Genomic DNA, 18883 nt, shown 5'->3' on the forward strand with positions numbered 1-18883 from the left:
CTTCACTGTTTTGCCAGCACAGTTTTCGCGCCACTCGGGCCGCGCCGTGCGCAGGCGAAAACGGAGCCGCGAAAATGGTTCCCGGCTCGGCATGGCAACGATGGGCGACGATGACACCATTTTGACGATGCTCCCGGGCGGACCGCGCGGACACATCCGTTCCCGCCGCCGGGAGTGGTGGTTGGGTAAACTTGTGGGGTTGCCGCTTTTATTGCTGGCCCCCTTTCCGGGTCGGCCCAGCCTGGGCTTCCGCTTGCCTGCGGAAGGCCACGGATGGACACCATATGGACTAGTGGACGTCGTCGGCTCCAGTCCGCATGGTGGTAGGAATATTTAAGTGCTGCAACAATATTATGCTAGAGCATAAAGTCGGATTTATTTCGTTTCGTTGCACTTTCGTTTCCCGATGCCTCGAAATCCGTTTTTGGGGTGATCATTATTTCGTGCGGTTTGTGTAGTTTTCTCCCGTTTTCTTCCAAAAATAACATCGAACACGAAAGTTTTTGTGAAATTGTTCGAACGCGTAATTTAAAACATTTCGATCAATTTTACACCTCGTGTTAAGCTTGGCGATAAGCGAGCCTTGTGGTGGTGTCTGTGGCCATAAATTTCCACCTCCGCATGGCAATGGAAAGGGCGCACTAGGGTAGGCACTTCAGACGGCTATTGATACATTTCGGTTGATAAGCCCGCCGGAATAATGGAGCGGGCAGAACGTTGTCCACTCTTATCGTACGTCCGATGCTAATCCGCTTGTCACTCGAGTGAAATAAGAGGCTGCCGGAGTGGGCTTGATTTATTCGCCGGGCATCGCCATCACCTACTTTGAGTGTCTTTCGACCAATCAATACGTTGCATCATCGAGCATCCTACTGCTCTGTTACCTTGCCGAATGCTTATCATTTTTCTCTGTCAAAAAATCTAGCAAAACACCGAAATCTGTGAGATTATACTTTTAGGGGTTTGTTTTATTTCAACAACCTACAACTCCAACGCAACTAACTATACAGTACAGTGATTTGTGTTGGTTTCGTTTCGATAGTGGGTTCCCTGCAAGAAAGGTTCACAGCACTTAACATGACTTCAGGCTCAGCCACCGCCACCACCACCAGACTACCTGCTGCCCACCTCCAACTAGCCCGCCCCGATTAATTGCCCTTCGCAATGCTCAACAACACATTGTGCTAATTCACAGACGCGGGGCCCTAACGTGCGTGTGTTTTGTTAATTTGCACGCAAAATGGAGCACAAATATTGAAACATGTCACAACACGTACATACACATACACACATTTACACTGATATTGAAATCAACCCAACCCACGGCAAGTGAGAGAGAAAGAGAGCGAGAGAGAACGATCGAGCGAGCGCGAGAGCAAGAGAGGCGGCTGCCAAACTATTGTCCTTATGCTGGACACACACACACGTAACGACAAACAGCAACAACATCCGCCGCCTGCTTTGTGCATAATTGAACAGGCCTGTGATTGACAATTTACGATTTTTCATAAGACATGCACTCGCCGGGCTTTTCACCGGGTTTCGCGCAGCATAAAAACGGCCAACTCTCTCGCGCCCCAAAGCCCACAGGATTCGTTCGTTCGGTTCACAACTCGAAAGTTAATTCTAGGTAGGACTCTGATGCTGATTCGCCCGATTTTTGTTAGCTCCTAACTATTGACACCCGCCTCGCATCCAGCGATGCGTTTGCTCTTCTTCGTCTTCGTGCTCATCGGATCAGGGTTTCTATAGCTTTTCGTTGAGTTCGCACTGAAATTGTTATCCGAGAAAACGGTTGTGTGTATTAGTTGAGAAAAAAGTGGAGCAAAGGCCCTGGGGAAAAACGGGTGGCGAAGGTTTCCTACTTATCGTCCTTACATGCTAAATACTACTTTCTCTTCGTTTCGGTACGTACTGCGTATTGGGTTTTGTAGGAGAAAAATCTTCGTTTGGTTTTCGTTTTGTCCCCACCACATTGTCTTCGCCCACCCAGAACAGACGGACGCTCCTGTTGGGTTCCGGCTGTCCGGTTTCTCACTCGATGATCGCGGTAGAGCAACAATGACAAAGAGAGAACGAGAGAGAGAGACGGGATAGTTTACAATAACGCCTTCGGTACGGGGCTGTCAGTCCCGGAACCGCCCGATTCGTTCGGAGGCTTCTAAATTTGTTATCACTTTGTTTCCGATGGCTTCGCTTGTTTTCGTCTACTTTTCGAAACAACATGTACAGAGGGACGTTGTTGGGAGCACATTTACAAGAGTGGCTAGAGGAGTAGTAGGCTGCTCGAACGGCACAGGGCTGAAGACGAAACGAACGATACAAGGTGCAAGGTGCGAACGTCCTGATGTTTCAGCTTACAGTACAGAAGTTCTAAGAACTTGTCTGTAAAGTCTAAGGTCTAGATGGATCCACCTAAACAGTCTTCCGCGGGAAGTGCGGCGTGTCGTCAGTTCTCAGCCCGAACTTACTAGAGCCACGCGCGGAAGTAAGCTCTTGGGCTCCTTGGTTTTTTGTTGCTGCCAACACCTCGATAACTACACAAACTATTAACACTAACATTGTTCGACTATCTACGGATTGGCGCGCACATCGGACGTTCCGTTTCGTTCGTTCCGTGGTAAAAACCCGCTGGCATCGTGGTAGTTTAAAATTGAAATGTTTCGTATCCTTTTTTGCCGTTTATTGTATTGTTTCGTGTGACGGTGCGCCGTTTCCATTGTTTCGCTGGCCCGCACAGTGGCGCCATCTCGCCGTGAGAAACTAACCCACGGTGGTAGCGTGTGTGCGTTTCGCAGCGGAAGCACTCGTCGTCGTCGTCGTCGAGTCAGTCGTCCTTAAAACTTCAGATTCAACAACGATCGCCGCTTGGTGAGCCCCTTCTCTTTGCGGTCCTTCTTGGCCAGCGCCTCCGCTTCCTTGGCGGCCGCTTTGGTAGCCTTTTTGCTTTCCTTGGCCGCCGCCTTGGCCTCCTTCTCCAGCTCCTTGCTGCTTTTGACGGGCTCCATGCTGCCGTCGGGCTTCGGTTTTTTCTTCTCCTCCTTGCCCAGCTGTTCGGCCAGCCGGAGCTTCAGCAGCTCGTCGCGCTTCAGGAACTTTGCATCCTCGACCACCGGTGACGCGGGCGTTGATTGCGCTTTTTTGTGCAGTATCGGCAGCACCCGGCCGTTGGTCTGGGCCTTCAGTTGCTGGGGCAGCTTCCGTTGCGTTGGCGTCTGTGGCTGGGACTGTTGTTGATTGGGGATTTGCTGCTGCGGCTGCGGCTGGTGCGAAGGGGTCGAGTGACCGGACGCCAATGCAATCGCCGACGGTTCCGGAACCTTTTCGAGGCACTGCAATGGAATTTATTCACTTTGATTACTGCTGGCCAGCGGAGAGTCCTGGCTACGTTAAGGTCACTCACGTCATCGATGGATATCCGGGGGCAGCGGATTTCCTCCGGGTAGCGCCACGGTTTCCGGAGGTGCGGCTGGCTCTGCTTCCAGCCCGTGTACCCGAGGGCCGCCTTCTTGAGGTCCTTCACCATGCGGGGCCCCAGCGTGTGGGTCACCTTATTCACGAGCCACGGTGGCAGCGTTCCCTGCGGGTCGCAGTGCGCCACGTACTTCAGGGTGCTGCCAGTCTTAGAGTTCTCCTTCGTGCGCAACACAAAGCCCGTGATGTACGACATTGCGCTAGATTGTGGAACCGAAGCCAACAGGGAATAGAACAAACCGTTTTAAGCAACACTGTAAAGTGATTGATTCCATCCTCCTCTCGCTTACCGTACGTATCCCTTCTTGGGCGGATAGTCCTTGTGCGGAACCGAGCGGGAAAGGAGCATCTGTTCACCCTGCGGGCCGGTATCGAGCCAGGACCGCTGCAGCACAAAGTCGCGCGGCTTGAGCGGCGGAGGGCATGACACTGCAATCGACAAAGAAAACGGGCGGGATTTATTAAATAAACGAAAAATCTAATATTGATGGAAAACGTTGGGACACGTGCGCGATGCATTCGCGAGATGATTGGATTGCTGTTACTAGAAAAATGGTACCCAAAAGAATGGAAAAATACGCGAAGCCTTCAACAATTTCCATGAAAAACACATTTTCCGAATTCGAACCGCGTGGAAACCGACCAACAACCAACAGCCAGCGGCAGCAGCGAAGCTTTTCAACGCCATTGTTCAATATTCATAAAATTGGAGCGTATTTTTTGTGGTGCATTGTGTGCGGCGCATTGCAAAAGATGTAACCAACGCTGAACCGGACATAAATTGCATATGCATACGCCGCGGTGCCTCTCTCATTGCCCTCTCTCAGTGCCTTTCGTGGAAATTGCTTCGCGAAGGAAACTCGAACGAGGCACGTCCGAAGGGCGTTTTCCTTCCGATGCTGAAGTTGCGGAGTTTAGGCTAATTAAATGACTCAAACGCGAGCTGACGGCAAAATTAGTTTAGAACAGTTTAAAAAGCCACACTTTGCCCCGCTTCAGCCTCATGTGTTCAAAATGTAGGCGTTTTAGGTCTGAATCGTTATCCTGTTTGTTCTCCGTTCGATTGAACACGTTTGCAACAATAAACCGTATGATTTGGATGTTGTTCTTTGTACCTTGGGACTTGCGGGTGCTTTAACTGATGAACAGCATATTGATTTTTGCCATCAAACATTCGATTAAATCAATCAACGGGAAACAAATACAAAAGTTTGAACCTGGCCAACGAGCGAAGCGTGCACAGTGATCGGCTGTGTTTGCCTTTGTGGTTTTACTGTCGGCCCCTTTGGCAAGTGTTTGCTGTGCAGAACGCACCATTAAGGCCCGTTGATGCCGTTGAACAAGCAACGCTCTGTATTAACGTGGTGGTGCTTTAATAAACTTGTAAAATGCTTCCCTCTGCGGCAGAGCCACGAGCCCAGGTTGGTATTTGAGCCTCGAGGCAAATACTTTCAAATACTTTACTCCATTTGCGGCGGTGTGTGGCTAGAAAATGGAGCTCGAATAAAAAGCTCTGCCATTAAGCAAACGATGTTTCATACGACGACGTAGTGCATTGGTCAAAGGTAACGAAAATCCCGCTGGAGATCCTGGGCTGTGGGCCGGGCCGTTTGCTTTGGGAGGGCATACTTTCATTTCAATTGCTGCCGCATTACAGCGGCCGAGATGTGTTCCCCGATGTAAATGATAAAAGTAAAAGTTTTATCGTAAAAGTTTTTCGCTTTTATGACGAAATTATGGTGCGCACACGGCCGTACCACTTGAGCGACCGGCACGAGGATGACGACGTCGGAGCATCCCGCAGGGAATCCGCCGCCCAGTCGAGGTGAGGTCTTGGCTTGGCTCCACCCAAGCCGGTTGGCTGCCGGTTGGGCTCTGGCAGCGGCAGGACCACGATGAGCGGTATGATGAATTCGTAAGGATTAGAAGTAGGTGCTAGTTAATCAACAAGCTCAATAAATCTTCCTGCTGCCGAGGGAATTGTTGTTTTTCTCTTTTCAAAAAGATTTCCGCTAACGGACGAGCGAATAAGAACCACGCCGATTATTGATTATGCTTGATGGGCATCAAGCAGAGCCGGGCGCTGGCCAGATTGTAGTTTATGAAAGGGCTTGTTAATGCTCAGAATCATCGAAGCATTGTTCATCCCAAATTATCTTCTTAACCATTTATGCGGCTCAATAAATAAGCAAACGGTCCACTGAAGGCGATGGAAGCACGAACGAACACGAAAACGAAACGATAATTCCTTCGCCGAAGGAACGATTATTCTGGGCGCCGAAACGGATCGGATCTAATATCCTTTTGGACAGGCGGCAAGTGTGGGGCATCGCGATAAAAAAGGTGCCAAAAAGGATACCGCAGATATCTTGTTTAAAATACACTTTCTTCCTGCACCGAACTTTGGCACCGACGGGAAGTTTCTGCCGGTCGCAGGCAGAACTCGACTCCACTCAACGAAACTTGTTTTGTCGTTGTCAACGTTTCGTTTGCGCATCCTCTTGCAGTCGCCGTTTTATTAAATCATGGACTTTTAATCTCGTTCGCGGTCGTTCGTCATCTTTTTTGACGAGACTGATAAATGACATTTCTGCAGAGCTCCTGGGCGATACTTTATGGCCACTCTCATGCAGTAAGCAACCGATCTGTCTTCACCGACCGCACGAATATACATTATTTTCCCCGGGGGTGGCCAATCTTTTATTACAGAACTTTCTTTTCGTGGTTCTCTTCCATCCGGCTAATGTTTTTAATGTACCAGCGAATGCCAAAGCCGAACCTGAGCGGCTCATTTACGATACGTAATCCCGATTCGGAGAAACATTGAAGCAAAATTAATTTCCTCCGGATGTCGGATTCGGATTCGTCCGGGTGATGTTGCAGAAATAGCATTAACGTTCCTTTCCCGAGGCAAACGAATCGATTCTCGTGCCTGCTTCCGGCAGTAATTGAGCGGAAATTGAGTCGTTTTACATCACCCTCCCAGGGTGCATCGTGTCTCGGTTTGTGTGCGTTCGGTGAGTCCGAACCTCCACCGGGCAGAAGTCTGTGGTGGAGACGTGTTTCATCTGTCAAATTGTGATGGCAGATCGCCAGTTAGTTTGTTGAAATTGGTCAATAATTCTGTGCGGCTTCCTGTTATTTTCATTCAAGAAAGAACGCCTCCAACTCCAACCGGAAGGCATACCCGACTGGACTGGACCAATTAGCAGCTCTCGGATTGCCAAAGACATATAGGGATCGGCCACGGGGACGGTTTTCTGTCCCCTTGCCAACGGAAGGACACTGAAAACTTGCCGTGTTACGAATTCTTACACACCGGGACCGGGTCGGTAAAGAAACACTGAAGCCACTCGCCCCAGCTGGGTAGCCAACCCATGGCTGCTGGAGTTTCGGGCGTAATATCGCTCGAATCCCTGTCCTGCCCTTGGGCAGCGACCGGTCCGCGAGTGGGTAGCAAACTCAATTTGCGGTTCACACCGGTGTCCCTGTTCCGTCCGGTTTTCGGGCACCGAGAGAGCGTATCCGAGAGGGATTGGAGCTGAAGTTATTTGATTTGAACGGGGCCCCGAAAACATTCCGTCCCATTAATCGGTTTACTCACAGCCTACTGCCTTAGGGCGATGGGTGCTTGTGTGTGTGTGGGAAAATAAGCCGATGGAAAACGGAAAACCCAGCAAGCCCAGAATGCTGCTGGAATTTATCGCTGGACTCCGGAAGAAACTTCCTTCGAAACCGTTTGCTGTCGCTCTAGTGCCGACCGCTCGGCAGCAGGTCGCCATTTGATGGAAAGGAATTAACTTTAAATCCTCCGTGCCCGTGCACAATTCAATAGCCTCTGGGTGAGTGTGGTTTTTGGCCGTTCAGCGAGTTTGCCCTACGTTACGCAAATGTGACGACAGCAAAAAAAGTCAATTAGCGGCCCACAATTGGTAGCGGTTGATAAAGCGCGTATTGGCCATCAATTGATCGCAGCCAGCATTTAACGTTGGTCGGTCCACTCAAACGCCGCATGAGCCACAAACAAGAAAAGCCCATTTTGAGGTGCAATAAAGAGGCGCGCGTCATAAACCTCATCCAAAACCGCACCTGACGCGACATGCCTGTGGACCGATAATCGAGTGTATGATGGCACCGACGTCCACCTGTTTGTCAAGCGGAAATGACTGGCCCAAGCCCATGGTCTGGGAAGCATCATTTCCTGAAAAATAAAAATAAATGGCTTATGGGCGAATTTCAAACAATTCTCAAAACCTATCAACACCATTACACTTGGGATTGGGCTTCGTTTGGGCCGCGTCCACCAAAATTCGCGTTCACGTTCTGTCTCACAAAATGGCCGCCTTCCAGCGAAACGTCTCAAATATGACAGGTACGGCCGTGTTCTTTGCACTGGGGACCACATTGCTGCCGGCCGTGGTCGATGGAATAATTTATTCAAAATGGATGGTTACTCGATCTAGCTAGCTCCTCGCCGCAGGCTACTAGGATGGACCAATCTATCCAGTGGTGCGCGGTGCGATGCCCCGTACCGTGCAACAGGTCGATTTGAATTTATTTTTATTGGAAAAATGGAACAAAAAGTGGAGCTCCACCAGCGCTTTTTTATGTTGCTCCTTCGTGCAATTTGTTGCGGAATTTTGTTTCCGTTGCTTTGTTGCTGGGTGGGATAAATAAAGGGGGTGCCATAAAAGTCGCTTATCCACCGTCCCGGGTACCGTGTCGTGTTACGCTCGCTGCTCGTTGGTCGTTCGCAGAACACAACCCGCTTCGCTAGTTCGCTCCGTTGGGTTCCCTCCGGAGGGTGTGAGCCGCCTTGTGGCCTTCGGCAAACCCGCCACCCTCTGGGCTGTCACGACCGAGGGTTTCAATTAGTAAAACGAGTCTTTCGTTGGCCGCCATGTTGTGGTCCATATTCGACATTTGTGGATCGCCAGCTGATGGACGTTTTTCACCATGGTACACACGGTTCGAATGGCCAATCCGAACGCGGGTGTTAACAATGTGGCAGCAACGTCCATGGGATTGATTATTGAGTTGTAATTTTATTAGTCGCTTTTCAACAGGTCCACACCTGTTAAAGGTACTCCATTCGGTGCAATCGGAAGCAGCTTCGTAGACATTCTTTCGTTAGCTGTTATCCAGTTGGACATGGCACGGACTCACTCCAGAACTGCGTTTCAATCTTCCAACCGCTTTGTGCTTATCTAGTTTTATCATAGTTCTGTCGTGTGAGTGATTTGTTGTGAGTTAGATACTAGATAGTAAGTTACACAGTGCTCCCAAAAACCTCGGATTGTATGCTGCGTATGTTGCGTGCCCAGTGCTGGTCAAAGAGCCACATTTTGCACACCATTAATTCTTGGGAAAATCGCTGTGCGATTCTTGTGCGAAGGATCTCAACGATGTGTTTGTCTACCGCTCGCCAAACCAACCGGGTCGTTAGGGAACGGTTCCCAAACCGGCTCCGGTCAGGGGACTGCTGCTTGTTATGCCGAGACAAATGGCACGAAAAGCACCGCACGACAGTGTTTGTCCTCATTAGATGCGCTCCGGTTTTCGGCATTACTTTGAGCCCTTCTGGGACTCGGTCCGCTTTCAAAATCCAAAGACTTACCAATTCTCGGGACCGCGGCCGGGTTCGGTTCGGTTGTGCAAATGGCTACCATTGCGCTGATAGGCGGTTTGATTAACGCCGTGCGCCGTCCGTGCGTGGTGTCGGGGGGACACTTGATAGGCATGGTGTGTTCGTTAGGTTCGCGAAAACCGAAACAGAACGGACCGGGATAATTTAAACAAATTTACATCCCAGCCGAAACCCATCGAAGCCGCGCCCGCGATGGCCCATTTACAATAGCCTGGCACAACCTGGCCCTGGCCCGCGATATGGACGATCCTGACTAGCGGTGATCATCATCTGTGGAGCATGAATAAAAGAAGCGTTCGCGGTGGGCCAGCATAGCGGCCCATTGTACGCCGAATCCGGACGAAGATGTTTTGCCAAGTACGGTAAATATGCTAATGGGAGCGGTTCAACTTTTCCGATGCGTAAGATGGATGGAGTTGGAGAACTTGGCCGCGGTTATTTGTTATTGAAATTATGGATGTACCGTAACGCATGGGATAACAACGCACACGCACCACGATGCCAACGAATATGCCACCGTTTGCATACGGTTTTCATGCCAAGAGAATGTCTTTGTCGTTGTTACATTCGACTCTAAACGGTTTTGGGAAAAAATTCTCCCCAATCTGGGCACATCGCCAGTCTGTAGTTTGGGGCACCTGTTTCGGAAAAGTTTCACCAAAACCCAAACCCCCCGTTAGAACCCGCTTTATACCACGATACCTTTCCCGCGGTCCGCACCAGGTTATGTTGAATTCTTCAGCTTCCGAACCGAAAAAGGCGCTTGAGCTTGCCTTCCGAGAAGTCTGGGTCGCGGACAAGCGGTCGATCGTGCTTCGGTTACAGGTGCGCCTGGGGTTCCGCTTCTCGCATACGGATACTGTCTTCTCGGGAATCACTTTGTTGGAAAGTTGTTAATTGTGATTCAAGCGGATTACTTTGCCCCATAATGCCCGCCCATCACTGCCGGACAGTAAAACGTTTGAACTTAAAGTGTTTGAATGGAATTCCACAGAAGGTGGTTTACTTTTTTTTTCTTTTAATAGTCAAATTTTTATTAATACTGGGTTGATCAATAAGTTTTGCTTTTTAATAACCGAGGGCACTGTTATTAGGCTAAATTTGTATTATTATGTTGGTACACTCTTCATATGAACGTATGTGAAGTTTCATTTCAATCTTATTCATTCATTTTTTGTTTACAAGCCAGTTAGTGTATTTTTTACAATGGAAAAAATCAAGTATTATGCTATGATTGAATTTTTATTTTTGGAAGGTTTGGAAGCATAGGAAAACTATGAACGCATGTTGAAAGTATATAAGGACTCTTCGCCTTCAATTAGTACAGTAAAAAAGAGGGGTTGCTGAATTTAAACGTGGTCGTACGCCTGAAACACGATACAAGGACGTCCATAAACGCCAACAACACCTGAAATCGTACAAAATACAGGATATCGTATTGGAAAATCGTCCTTTATCATCAGGACAATGCACCGTGACACAAGAACATTTTGACAATGGAAAAAATCAATTGTTGGAGCATCCAGTGTATTGGCCAGATTTGGACCCTAGCGACTTCCATCTGGTTTCTAGACTAATTCCTATTTCCAGACCTAAATTCATTTGTGTAAACGTTCTCACTTCAGGGAGGAAATTCATAACTTGGAATCTCATTGGAAGAAGTGTATTCAGGGAGACTATTCCGAATAATAAAGTGTATTTCAAACCATAAAGCTGTGTAGTTCTTATCGAACCGCAAAACTTATTGAACCGCCCCAACACAAACAATAATTCGTGCTTCGTTCTTCAAAGATCCTGTCAACGATCTTGATCCTCCCTGTAAGCACCCTGTTGCACCCAGCCCGTGGGAGCATCCGGTGGCTAATAGCCACAGGCCACTATTAGCATAACCTTTTGCACATTAGTGCCAAAATGTGAACACCTCCTTGGCGCGTTATAATGGACGCCGGAAGTCGGGCCTCGGGCCCCCGAGGTAATTGTCCGTAAATCTGAGACTAACACGGCCGCTCCGCGTACACCGTCTGACTCCGTGAAGCATACGGGTGCGTTTGGGGCCGGGGATCGTTTTGAAAAATTAATACACTACCGAGAGTGAAAAGAGATGCTGCCCTAACCTCGAGATGCGCGCGTACGCACCGCACGATGCTGCGGCCAAAAATGGCCTAAAATGGGAGTATGAATAAATAAAGTACGCAAGTGCGTGCGTGCGTTCGTGCGGTGCCTGTTAAGCAGCGAAAGGCAACGTAAGGTGTGCTTTACAACGTCGCGCCGCGCCGGTGGTAATCACATTTGGGGCCGGATGTGGCGCGCCGCCAGAATTCGGCGCCACAATTTGCGGTTCCACAGCCACCCCCGGGGTCGGGGGGATGACCTTTTGATTTGCCGTAAACCTCGGATGGGGCGTGAAAAAGATGGCGCACGAGAAGCGTTTTCGTTTATTGGCCATCGATGGGCGGGCGGCCTGTTGGCCATCAATCGGGCAGTTTAACTGGCGCACCATACTTACTTGCGTAGTAGCCGACGTCATTGTTGACGTTCAGGATGCCGATCTCCTCGCTGGCCAGCATGTGCGAGTCCCACACCTTCCGGTAGTCCGGGTCGTGCAGCACGTCGAACACGACGTCGGCCGTGACGTCGCTGAACTCGGTGTGGATCTTCACCATGTTGAAGTTGCAGCCGGCGACGGGGCGCGTGTAGACCTGCGTGTCGGACTTGGACAGCTCGAGCGTCCAGCCGTCGTGGTTGTCGACCAGTCGTTTCAGCGCTTCGAAGTCACTGTCGTCCGCTATTCGTGCCATTCGCTGCCGTGGGTGTGGTGGGCTTCCTGCGAACGCAAAGACCGGCAAGGACCATTGGCATTGGTTAGTCGAGTTAAGATATTAATTCGACGCGTGGTGCAAGTGCGAAACGCCAACACGCACCGACCGACAGATACAGCCCGTTTTGATACGCCTTCGGGGCGCCGATGATTGACGCATCTCTCTCGGGAGTGGGTGTCGGTGATGTGCTATTTTTGGCGCTATCGGACCTCCTCACCCTTGACCTGCGATTCCTGAACAAGCGACCCACGCTTTCGCCCACTGTCTTATTTTTACAACCCTCTTCCGAATGCCAAGGTTTAGCGTGGGCCAGAGTAACCAGGACGCGCTTGATTATCTGCGAATAGTCGCCGTTCCGGAAAATTGGATGCCGTGCCCCCGGTGGACCGGTCGATGAAATGTAATTACCTTCATTGCCGTGAAAAGCACCTCGACATCACCAACGCGGCCGTTTCGTTCCGTCGTCAATGGGAACGGCATCAAGATACGCCGACCGGATAGTGTCCCGGCTTTCGGGCGGACGAGTGTTTTTAATTTCCGCGAATAGCGCGACCTTTAATTACTCTTCGGAAGAGGAACATCTAGTGCCCAGTTATTATGGCCTACTACACGCTCACGCCATCCGCGATGAGCACCGAGAATATCCTGGCTGGCAATTTATTAAAACATCCTCCAGCCTGGCAACTGGTGGCCCTGGCGGTGGGAACTTTGATGACCGCGGCAACGTATGAGCGTTTTCATGTCGTGCTCAGATCCACCCAAGGGAATAGCCATTTCTTCGGTGGCCCCCCCGTTTTATCCTGCAGGCCACCGTGAAGGTCGTGCCATTTACGCGTACGTACGTACGTGCGATGGTAAATCCTTTTTACTGCCATCTCACGCGGTAATGAAATCCCGGGCCAGGGCACCTACCGGGAGCCTGGTAAGGCTGGTGCGGCGCACGGTAGCACGCCGTTTAGCGTAACATGATGTTACGGTGAGCCGGTGGTACCTGACGCGGTGCACGGTTTGTGTAAAGTTCACTTTAGTACTGCCGGCCGTGCGCTGGTGGCCGCCCTACGGCGAGAGGCGTGATAACGGTTAGGTTGCGTTTTTTTCCTTCTTCCCGCAACAGTGGACCGGCGGACCCGTTGAGGGTGGAATGCAAATTTCAACAACCGAGACCTGCCTTCAGGGGACGGGTGCGATCCGTTCCCTCAACGACGGAACCGACGCGGGTCTGTTCACCATCAATCACAGTACGGCGGTCCTGCACCCTTAAAGCGGGGATCGCCTAATCATATTTTCACAGGCTCAACGTGTGCCAACTTTAATATTCTGACGGTTGACACACACACAGTTCAGAAGTCCTCCAAAGCTTTCGGGCAGAGCGGTTCCATCTCTGGCGGTGACAGGCCCGACCTTTGCCTTCAGAACGGTAACGGGAGACCCGCCCGAAGTCTGGCCTTTTCTGGTCCCCGAGCAGCTCACCTGTCGGCGGCTGTGGACACATCCTCCTGTCGCAGGTGGCTACCGGACCTCCATCACCAACCTGGAGCCGGTTTCCTGAAGGTTCCACTCCGCTGTGTGTGATCGGCCGCCGTACTGGAGTTTTTACAAACCTACCCAAAGGACATGATCTCTAAGGACCGGGCTCTCTTTGCGTAGTATGTGTGTGTGTGTGTCACGGCCCCGTAACAAAAGCTCGACCTCGGCGGTAGCGAAGGTGCTCCTGGGCGCATTGAAGAGGAAAAAAGCCGGTCAAAGATGGCAAACAGAAAACTCCAGTGGCTCCTTCGATGGTGCTGTCCGGAGTGTCTTCATATGTCAAAAGCCGTGCGCGCACCATCTGGCTTGTTGAGGGGTCCTGGGTATCAGTGCGCCCAGATCCCATAACATCGAATGGGTGCTTCTTGTCGTTGTATCTTGTACCGGAGTTCGGAGTTCGGGGAGTAAATCCAAAGATCAACTCCGGATGGTGTTCGATACGCGCAGGAGGCACCACAATGCTGACGATGTGTCGACATCGATAATGAGCCCGATTATGTTGACCTTTTTTTTTCGCTCGCCTTCGATGCCTGATGCGAATGGGGTTCAATTGGTTGTAATCAGGACTGCCAGCATCGTAGTCTGGGCAAAGGTTGTGCTTCGACCGTTGATAGCAATCCAATCAACCGATAGCATCAATTTGGAGTGTGCTAATAGAATTCAGAGAGTTGCTTTTAGTTAGGCGAAAAAATGGGCACAGGTTGCACGAGGGGCCATCAAGCTGTCCATAAGAGTTAGGTGGAAGTGGCGCATTTGTTTTGTGTATCTGTTTGTGTCGCTTATAACTCGAAAAATCTTTCGGAGCGGTCTCTTGAGTTGAGCAAAAAGTCACACGGCGCTAAGTCAGGCGAAATGGGTCGAGTTTTTGACGAAATGATCACGAAAATGTGATGCAACAACTTTCTCGTGAGGCAAGAACCAAGAATTGGCTCTCTAGAAAACGGATCTTTGACACTCAAATAGTATTTTTGGTTGACAGTTTGTGCCGACTGTCAAGAATTCATAATGCACCAAACCACGATAATTGAAGACAATTGGTTCTCGTTATTTAATGGCTTCAATAGTATAATGATGGACTCCGCCAAGTGTATTGTTATTTGTTATTTTATTCAATTATATTAAAGTTTGTTACCCATTATTTTACGATCAACCACAAACGACTGTGTGCGGCCATCTGGCTTAAGAAGCACTGGAGTTGGCATTATTTTAATTACAGTCCGCCGATCTCTGTTCTGCGCGCTACCGCGCTACGATGCATCACACAATTTGAGGTCAACTATGGACTAATAAATTTCCACTAAACAGTCGCCAGTCGGCCAAGTCACACGCACAGGACGAGGGCGGCAGCTCCTAGACCTAGGAGTGTTGGATGTCGTTTGGACGGAAACAATTTCGCAACACTCACCCGAACCACTCGCAATTGAATTGAATGTTTGCCCCGGGAAACGTTTGTTTTGGGAAGCTCCGGGCGTCATTCATTCCGCAAGGAGCCGGTGGGTCCGAGCGCGGACGAGCTTCTTGCGCGGAACTTTTTTACGCCCGTTGCCATGTTGCGAACCGTCGGCGAGAACACTGAATTACACTTACGGCGTGGACCCTCGTGTTGAGGCTGTTTACGATGTTTTCGTTCTTTTCCGCCCATTTCGGGAGGCGACAGCAAATTCAGTTTTCCCGGGGCCATCCCAACAAATCCAGGGAGGACTATGGCAGCTGTGTTTTCTTCTTAAGTTTCACTTTAAATCCACCGAGTCGCCGAGTAGTGGTGTGCCTCTGTTCTACGCCAGATGTCCCCTTGTCAATCGCATTACGGGCTCGGATCGGATTTGTTTAACTTCCTTACGGGTTCCTCTACGAGCTCGTCTGGTCTGGTTTGGCTCGAGTAATAGGTTTTGCACTTTCGAACGTCCTCTATACTTCCTGTTCGTTGTGGCCAGAATGGCAAGCAATTTATCGTTTCCCATAGTCCACCGGCACCGGTTTGACGGAAGGGCTTGACAAGCGCGAGAAACAAGCTGACAAAGTGTAAACTGAATTTGCCTACCTCCGGTTGGGGGCGAGCGAGCTAAATGTGCTCACGAAGCAGAACGAAGCACCTGATGAACTTTGCTGATGAACCGGGCTGCGAACGGTGGGTGGAAGCGTTGCCCTTTCTAAGCCTGCGCCACACATCCGGAAAGCATGCAGAGGACCTTGAAGGGTTTGCTTAAAGGAAGGACACCTTTCAGCGCACTCTAGTGGCACGAGTTTCTTGGCCCATTTTTCGCACATGATAAATGATTCATGCTCCAGTTACACTACCTTCCACCGGCCGGCTATGGGTTTCCTGCCAGCACGTCCCTACCGTGAAACTAGCCGGTTTTGTATCGAGTGTCCGTGGCAAGGGCCGTGTGATAACTAACCTGCCGTCGGCCGCTAACGATAGCACCAGCGAACGGTGCGCCGTGGACATCGTTGGCGACCATATGTGTGTCGCAGATTTGCGTGTAGAAAGTTCCGATTATCAATCCCGCTTGGTGTTGGCGATAAGAAGAAAATCGATACACATTTCCGGCATCATCGGGGGAGCGCAGGAGTTACTCCGTTTGATGGACATTTTCTCTATATTTTGTGCTCGTTAGGTTTGTTTTAAAGCGTGTGAAACAATAAATGTGGAACTGTGTGTACCGTACCTTGCCATTTTCTTTGATTATCGCTCACAATCAAGGCTACGATTTCTGTGCCAACGGTGCTATTTGATTTTAGCGCCCGAATGCTGACTGAGCGCGGTCAATAAATCGATCGATAGCAAGATGTAACGAAATACGATGAATCAGACTCGCTTCTCTGGCGGAATTCGATGGCACGACGCTGTGCTGTCCAATCATTAGATAAATATTATCTCTTCTCTTCCAGTTGTGTTTCAAATGTTTATCTTTCATCCCCGGGGGACTGTTGGCGTGTACTGCTAATTAGTATTTCAGATGATGCAGTTGAACCGTAATGACGACAATTTGCCAAATCCGGTGTTTATTTGTAGTCTTCTCAGCAGCATTAATGTTATGCCCAACTTCAAGTTGTTCATCTCTCAGAACAATACGACCATAAATCATACGACCAACTTCGGGCGGCTACGGCAAATCTTGTACGCCGTCGTTACGCCACGTACTTTGACATTTTTGTTTCACTTCTGTTTGCTTGCCTGCCCAGTCTTGAGTCGCCGTGACAAGGCTCGCTGTGTCAGGCTACGAGTGAGATTTATTTATCTTTCGGAGACTCGCATGCAATAAATAATACAGCAAGACTGTGACCGACTTTTCCAATTAGCTGTGCACCCTGGGAAAACGACATTACACCCGTTTCGAGATATCGCCAGTCGAATGATTTACCGTTCCGTTTCTGACAACGCGTGGCAACATTTACCTTTCACCGGAGCCTTATTTTCTGCGTAATGCTACTTCAAAAGCATTTAATTAACGTTTCAGCGGAAAGCGCTGGCGAACAACGGGTCGGACTTTTTTGGTCGGTGTCCTGTTACCATTCACCTTACTCGACAAGGTACGGGGGACAAGGGGGCGACAAAGTTTAGTCTCCAGGAATTGAGGATGGGCCACTCTAGTAATCCGATAATCCATTGTGGGCGCCCAAACTGGCCTATTGTAAATCTTTATTGGTTTCTGTGCAATTTATTGTGCGGATCATTCCCGTGGTAGGATCACCACTGATGCTCGGTAGGGTTTCAGTTCTAGCGACCGGGATTTTATGGAATCGATTTTTTTTGTAGCCCACAAATGAGGAAGGTTGTTTTATTTTTGATTCCCCGCACAATGATTATCACAACGGTTTGATAGGGAAGGTTCGCCAGTCCCAAAACGTAACGATGTCCGGGGGCATGTGAATAAATATTATCCCTTAATGGTCCCATCAAGAGGCGGGGCCCCCGGTCGGATAACTCATATCGCACCGCTCCCGGTGGAGGCGCCTGGTACGTCTCGTGCCGGATACATGGAGGCGCCTGGTACTTTGTTGTTTCGCCACTCGATGTGAACCTCGCGCACTGGAACAACATACGCGTCGCTTCGTTATCCTTATTAAGGAGATTAAACGAAGCGTCGCTGGCCCAGTTACGGGCATGTGCCGAGCAGCATGGTCCGCCGGCGGCGGGAAGCCTTTAAAGTGCAACCTGATACGTCATCACTACACATCATCGTGCCCTGATTGATGTTCCCGGGCCGAGGGGCCAACGGAACCCGGACGTCCCGGACCGATGGAACAGATAACACATGATGTGCACGGTCGCGGACCCGTCCCATGCGGCGCGAATAACTTGCTATTTGATGCTTGCAGAGCCATGCAAGGATCGCCGGCAGGCTAACCCGACTCCCGGCTCATAATATTAGCTTGCGGTGGGCCAAACCACAAGCACAATTTATGGAGAGTAAAATGCGAATAAAAACGCTCCCCAATTTTTGGCTACCCTTGGTGTAAAAAGTGTAGCCTTGCGCCGATGAAGGAGGAACTTTTGCCCGCTAAGCGCAACAGTGTTGTAGGACGGAGGTGGTCCCGACTCGGTCCCGGAGGTGGACCACGTGAGAACATTTAATGGAGGGGCAGAACGGAACCTATGCCATTTGTCGCTCTCGCTCCCTGCCTCGCTCGTTCTCTTTCGCTCCATCTCCAGCTGGCCTCGTTCTAGAGGGTGAGCTGTAACACCAATACTTACTCTGTTCCGTGGCCTGGTCGCGTACCCTGGGTCCTTACACCGCCGATGGCTGACGGCAACGCTCTGCGGGCTTTTGTTTTGCTTCCTCGCACTCACTCGCGCTCTCTTGCTCTTTCTTCCTCCTCGTACTCATTCACACATACACGAGCCGCCTGTGTCCTGTGTCTGCACCAAAATAAACGCATACATACGCAGCCTGCCAGCAGAGTGCACACGTGGTACGCGCGACGACGGATGCGTGCTTAGCGTGAGCCAGAACCCACTTTGCTCCGTGCTTTTCTAAGTTTGGTGCTCATTGGGCCGTTGCACCATTGTCACTGCGGTAAACGGACGCCGCCCGGAAAACGGACGTCTGCGTGATATTCGCGTTCACAGGACACTGGTCAGTCGGTGAGCCACGAATGGGCCTCGCTCGATGCGAAGCAGCACATTCACCGCTTTGCGTGTATGAATTTAGGCAATTTTCACACGAGCTGCACTCCCGTTAAAAAGGCTTGAATCGTTGCAGTATCTGACGCGAACTCGTGGCTCGTTGAAGTAAATTGACTTAGGCGCGGCACATTCCAGGGGGCGCTAGACGCCTATCTAGACGAGTAATTTGCTTCAACTTTAATTCGATTCACTGCTTCACGGTACAACCACCAAGACGGAACCGGGCGCCAAGACGGCAAATCACGCGTCAAAATGCAGCATTATCTTGGCGGCTGCAGCCACACC

The 18883-nt window shown here is 50.2% G+C and overlaps 1 protein-coding gene across 1 annotated transcript; it reads right to left on the minus strand.

The window, feature by feature from the left end:
• Window positions 1-2837: 2837 nt before the first annotated feature.
• Window positions 2838-18299, minus strand: LOC128274023 (START domain-containing protein 10-like). Its single transcript, XM_053012106.1, has 5 exons — window positions 18167-18299; window positions 11628-11945; window positions 3765-3903; window positions 3404-3674; window positions 2838-3332 (listed from the first exon to the last, which is right to left on the minus strand). Exons 2-5 carry the CDS (start codon window positions 11917-11919, stop codon window positions 2838-2840), a joined length of 1197 nt encoding a protein of 398 aa, XP_052868066.1. The 5' UTR covers window positions 11920-11945; window positions 18167-18299.
• Window positions 18300-18883: the final 584 nt, after the last annotated feature.

Source organism: Anopheles cruzii, chromosome 3 (genome assembly GCF_943734635.1).
Source record: "Anopheles cruzii chromosome 3, idAnoCruzAS_RS32_06, whole genome shotgun sequence".
NCBI classification, from domain to species: domain Eukaryota; kingdom Metazoa; phylum Arthropoda; class Insecta; order Diptera; family Culicidae; genus Anopheles; species Anopheles cruzii.